Consider the following 6000-nt stretch of genomic DNA (forward strand, 5'->3'; position numbering starts at 1 on the left):
GTCCCCGGCAAAATCTGCCGTTTTCCTCAACCACCATCTTTGATTTGCCCCTCAGCTTACCTCAATAGTGTGATCCTACTGACTGAATGCTGTGATTTCAGGCCCGTAGACGCACGTTGCCTCGTCTGTCGCGTCCGCCGGACCTATGGTCTTCCCTCAACGCTCGGCGTCATCTAAGTATCTCTAATCCCCACTTTGCAAAACTCGTGTCGTCCGCTACTGTTCCTAATAGACAAGAGACGGTAGATTGGAAGTCTCGATGCCAAGATCAATGGGCATGCCAAGCAAGCGAGCATTTGCACGATGGAGTTGCTGCGGTCACCGAACGCATATCACTTATAGACTGTCGTCAGTCTTACGTGCATATGCATTGAACACAGCAGTAGCATGACATTCAGAACTAACATTTCGCGAACCCACCCTCGTCATGTTATGCATATACGTACGCGCTTAGGTTAGAAGCTGGAGTATGAGTGTACAGAGAGCACGATAGTACAATGTGCGGCCTTCAACTGGATAACACGCTACCGAGCTCTGACAATGAATTTTGAAGTGTGGCCAGAGAGTAAGTGCCGGTTTCATGATCACTGAATTGGCAGTGACAACTAGTTGAGAGGAATAGACAAACAGCATGTAAAGGTGACGACGTCTACACTTTTGATGACAATGCAGCCGATGATTCGTTGAGATCTGCATTGACCAGCTCGAACGGCGCAGGTTGAGGGGCTACAAGGCATCGTCCATTTGGGACGCGCGGGTCATCTTTTAGTAAGCGGCGTGAAATTACCTGCAGGCACATCCGCCTTTCTGACCGGGAAATCGAATAAATAATCAGGAAAATCAGGCGAGAAACAGAGCATCTGAACACTTACCCTTTGACAGAATCAGTCTCCGTCAGACGCAGAACGGCGAAACGGCGAAACAACGAAACGACAAAACACCAGAGGTAAACCTCTTTGAACTCAAACGACAATCCAGAAAGAGGAAACCTTCTTACCTTTATCAGAGCCTTGGAATACAAGACAAACAACATGATTCCTCAGACGCATCCATTGGAGGGCGACGAGACCCAAAAATTATGGCACCGGAACGGGGACGTGCCGCAGAGCATCGAGTGCGGCATCCACGAACTATCCACCGAGCAAGCAGCAGCTCAACTTGGTGCACAGCAGCTGGCAACAGCAGAAGCAGACATAAAGGTGGCCGATATCGACACACTGACGCCCGAAGACGAACAGCAGCTATGGGAGTGGAACGGCGAGGTGCCGGCGGCAGTCGAGCGCTGCGTCCACGACCTGTTTGCCGAGCAAGCAGTAGCTCGACCTAATGCGCCGGCCATCTGCGCTTGGGACGGCGAGCTGACATACAGCGAACTCGACGCACTATCAACTAAGCTAGCGGGTCACCTTGTCCAGATCGGCGTCAAGCCTGAAGACATGGTGCCGCTGTGCTTCGAGAAGTCGATGTGGACAGTGGTGGCCATGCTGGCCGTGCTCAAGGCCGGCGGCGCCTTCGTACCGCTGGACCCTGACCACCCAGCCAGCCGACATGAAGACATCTTCAAGCAGATAGGAGCTAAAGTGGTGCTTGCATCGGCACAGTGTGCGATGCTCTGGGCCAGCTCAGAGTGCGCTGTAGTCACAGTCAGCGAAGAATCCACGAAGCAGTTGCCGACGCTAGTCAACAATAGCAGTCTTCCAGCTAAACCAACGAATGCCGCCTATGTAATCTTTACTTCGGGAAGTACCGGTATACCCAAGGGCGTCGTACTAGAACATCATGCGGTTGTGACGAGCTGCTTGGACCATGGACGAGCATTCGGAATCACAGACCTCTCGCGTGTCCTGCAGTTCGCGTCGTACACCTTTGACGCTTCCATTGCTGAGATTTTTACCACGCTTGTGCACGGTGGCTGCACCTGTGTGCCATCTGACAGCGATCGATGCAGCGATCTAGCTAAGGCGATTAGCGTCATGGACGTCAATTGGGCACTTCTGACTCCTTCTGTAGCACGAACATTTGACTCTGATCTCCTTCCGTCTCTTAGGATACTAGTTCTAGGGGGAGAGCAAGTCAGCTCTGCAGACTGGGACAGATGGCCCAGCACTGTTCAGACAATTAACGCATATGGACCTACAGAGTGCTCAGTGTGCTGCAATACGTACACCGGCAAACAAAGCTTTAAATCTGGTACTATTGGAACGTCGGTCGCCTCGGTGAGCTGGGTGGTCGATCCCGAGAACCACCATAGGCTCGCACCGCTTGGGTCGGTCGGCGAGCTGCTAGTGGAAGGGCCGATCCTGGCGCGCGGCTATCTCAACGACGCCGACAAGACGGCGGCATCGTTCATCGACGACCCCGCCTGGCTGCTGGAAGGGTGTGGCAGCCATGCCGGGCGACGGGGGAGGCTGTACAAGACAGGCGACCTGGTTCGGTACAACGCCGACGGTAACCTGGTCTGCCTGGGCCGCAAGGATAGCCAGGTCAAGGTGCGCGGGCAGCGAGTGGAGCTGGGCGAGGTGGCGCACCACGTGCGAGAGTGCATGCCGGCGGCGGAGCAAGTGGCAGTCGAGGTAATCCTGCCGACAGGAGAAGGGGCTAGCGCAATGTTAGCGGCTTTCTTACAGCTGGACAGTAAAGAGAGCGAAGCAGTGCAGACGGACGAGGCGGCCAAAGCTGGCTCGATAGCGCGGGTCATCTTTCCAGCCAGCGCAGACGCGAAGCTGGCGGAACAGCTGCCGAGCTACATGGTACCACAAGTGTATTTTGCAATCGACGAATTGCCGACGACGACGTCTGGCAAGACGGACCGGCGGCGGCTGCGGGAGATCGGCGCGCTGTTCTCGGCGCAGCAGCTGGCGGAGCTGCGGACGGCGAGCGAGGGCGGAGGCGCCAAGCAAGCGCCGTCGACGGAGGCGGAGCGGACGATGCAGCAACTGTGGGCGCGGGTGCTGAACATCAAGCCCGGCAGAATTGGCCTTGACGATAGCTTCTTCCGCCTGGGTGGCGACTCGATCACAGCCATGCAGCTGTCTGTAAGCGCTCGTCGGCTTCACATCCGCCTCTCTACACGCGACGTCTTTCTGAAGAAGACTATCCGGCAGCTTGCCCGCAATGTCGACGCGGAAGAGCCTCTCACTTTGCCGACAGCCACCAGAGACGTTACTGACACACCGTTCAACCTCTCGCCAATCCAGGAGCTGTATCTCTCACTCGAAAGCACCGGCAAAGCCTGCTTCGACCAGTACTTCTTCTTGCGCCTCAGCGACCCGACACAGAAAGAGCTGCTGCACTCGGCTTTCTGCACCCTTGTCGACCGGCACTCTATGTTGAGAGCTCGGTTCTGCAGACCGAACGGCGGCGCGTGGCAACAGTACATCTCAGACTGTGTCGATGCGTCTTTTGCTGTGCAGTATGTCCAGTCCAGTGACCCTGAGGTGATCACACAGGCAATTGCCGACTGTCGCAGCTCTTTGGACATCGAGAATGGGCCCGTTCTGGCAGCCGTGCTGTGCGACGAGGGCGGCCAGCAGTCTCTGTTCACTGTGGCTCACCACCTGGTGATTGACCTGGTCTCATGGCGCGTGCTTCTGGAAGAGCTGGAGGAGTTGTTGTTGAATCGAGCGCTTCCTCCAGTATCCTCACTTAGCTTCCCAACCTGGGTCATGGCCCAAACCGAGTACATCACGAAGCATGTGGACCCTGATAGCGCATCACACGCTGAGGAACACAAGAATCAGCTGTCCTACTGGGACGCACATCCCGATACTGTCATATATGGCAACACGGTCACTCAGCAGTTTACATTGGACAGCTGGACGACCTCTGCTCTCCTTGGAGACTGCAACGAGGCGTATGAAACACGTCCTTTTGAGCTCATGATAGCTGCTCTGGCCCACTCTTTCGCTCTCGCCTTTCCCGATCGAAGTCCGCCCACAATCTTTACCGAGACCCACGGGCGCGAAGTGTGGGATGACAGCATCGACCTGATGCGAACTGTGGGATGGTTTACAAGCATGTATCCTGTGCAGGCTTCGCGCAGTCGGGAAGACAGCCTGCTCCATACCATCTGCCAAACCAAAGACTGCGCTCGCGCGTTCAAGCACAGCGGTTGGCTGTACTTTGCATCTCAATTTGCAGACCAGCGCTGTGCTGACACTTTCAAGTCCATATACCCTGTAGAGGTGATGTTCAACTACTCAGGCGTCTACCAGCAGCTCGAACGCAAGGAATCCCTCTTGAAGCAAGGCGCTGTCCCTGGAGCATGTGACCCCACATCGATGGCAGCAACACCGCGGTTCTCTTTGTTTGAGGTCTCCTGCCACATCGAGAACGGTTGCGCGCACGTCACTGTTGTGAGCGACAGTACTGTAAGATACCAGGATCGCATCGGAGACTGGGTCCGGCAATACAAGACCACATTGTTAGGTATGCCGTCTCTCCTCCAGGGCCGCAGCCCCGAATGGACGCTGAGCGACCTTCCGCTCGCCTTCACGTCGTACCAAGACCTCGACTACTTCTGCAACCATACGCTGCCTGGGCTGCACATCCGACCAGAAGACGTCGAAGACGTCTATCCTTGCTCTCCAATGCAGCAAGGCATACTCATCAGTCAGAGCAAAGACGCAAACGCCTATCGCACCTGCTTGATGTTTGAAGCTGTATCTTTGCAAGACACAGACGTTGATTGCTCTCGATTACAGCAGGCTTGGAGGGCTGTAGTCAAGCGACACTCGCTGCTACGGACGCTTCTAGTGGACAACGTCCCCGGGAGCTCAGGAACCACCAATATTGTGCTGAGGAATCCAGAGCCGGCCATCTCGTTCTACCGCGCGGCAGAAAGTACGGCGACGATTGAGTTGTTCCGCGCGCGCCACATTCCTGGCCCTCAACAGGCAAGCGAGCTGCAGCACCACCTCTCCATCTGCCAGCTCGAGAACGGTCGGGTGTACCTCTGCCTTGACATCAACCATGCTATCTTTGACGGTCATGCGAAGGGAGTGCTTTTGCGCGATCTGCAGTCAGCCTACAGCGCTGATCTTGGCCCGCACGGCGCCTCGTTCCGAGATGTTGTGTCTTATCTAGTGCAGCAGCCGCAGGAGAGCGCATTCCAGTACTGGGTCGGGTACTTACGTGGCATCGAGCCGTGTTACTTCCCCTCAATGGCAGACGGGGAGGGCGGAACTTGCAGAGACGGGCATGTGCAGGTACAAGGGCTCGATATGAACGACATCCACGCGTTCTGCCAACAGTGGGAGCTCACGCCCGCTACCATCATACAGACTGCGTGGGCCTTGGTGCTTGCTGCTTACACAGGATCTAAAGCTCCGTGCTTTGGCACTCTCTCATCAGGACGCGATCTGCCGATCGAGAAAGTCCAAGAGATCGTCTGTCCAATGATCAACATGCTCGTCTGTCGGCTAGCGATCAGCGAACAGCAGACTGTGCTAAGTGCACTGAGGTCTGTACAGGAGGACTACTCGAACAGCCTTCCACACCAAACGTTCCCCCTCGCAAATGTGCATAGTGCTCTGCAGCTGGGGACCTCCCCCCTGTTCAACACTGCCTTGTCTCTCCAACGGGCTGTTGCTGTGCAGGAAGATGGAGCAGGCAGCATTATCTTCCATGAACAAGAGGGTCTGGACCCGACAGAGGTAAGTTGTAGAGCATTGTGACTTCTGTGTGTCTCAACTAAGACTTTTTTTTCTAGTACGATATCGTTATCGGCGCTGCCTATGATAGTATGTCGTTGGCTGTCGGGATGCAATTTCGGACTAGCTGTATGAGCCCAGGGCAAGCAGCGCGTGTAGCTGGGGTCTTTGGGAAAGCAATCAAAGAGTTAATCACTAGACCAGATTCACGCATATCCGACTTGACATTATTGGCGGATCAAGATGTTAGTCAACTATGGGAGTGGAACGGCGAGGTGCCGGCGGCAGTCGAGCGCTGCGTCCACGACCTGTTTGCCGAGCAAGCAGTAGCTCGACCTAATGCGCCGGC

General features: G+C 55.5%; 2 protein-coding genes across 2 annotated transcripts; both read left to right on the forward strand.

Moving 5' to 3' along the window:
- Positions 1-224: 224 nt before the first annotated feature.
- On the forward strand, positions 225-374 carry COCVIDRAFT_115389 (hypothetical protein; the record flags this gene model as incomplete). The annotated part of the gene is made up of 1 exon (XM_014694989.1): positions 225-374. A coding segment is annotated over one exon (150 nt), but the record flags the coding sequence as incomplete, so codon positions are not given.
- Positions 375-1031: 657 nt separating this feature from the next.
- On the forward strand, positions 1032-5977 carry COCVIDRAFT_31812 (hypothetical protein; the record flags this gene model as incomplete). The annotated part of the gene is made up of 3 exons (XM_014694990.1): positions 1032-5654; positions 5711-5741; positions 5793-5977. Coding segments are annotated over 3 exons (4839 nt in total), but the record flags the coding sequence as incomplete, so codon positions are not given.
- Positions 5978-6000: the final 23 nt, after the last annotated feature.

This window comes from Bipolaris victoriae (genome assembly GCF_000527765.1).
Source record: "Bipolaris victoriae FI3 unplaced genomic scaffold scaffold_187, whole genome shotgun sequence".
NCBI lineage: Eukaryota > Fungi > Ascomycota > Dothideomycetes > Pleosporales > Pleosporaceae > Bipolaris > Bipolaris victoriae.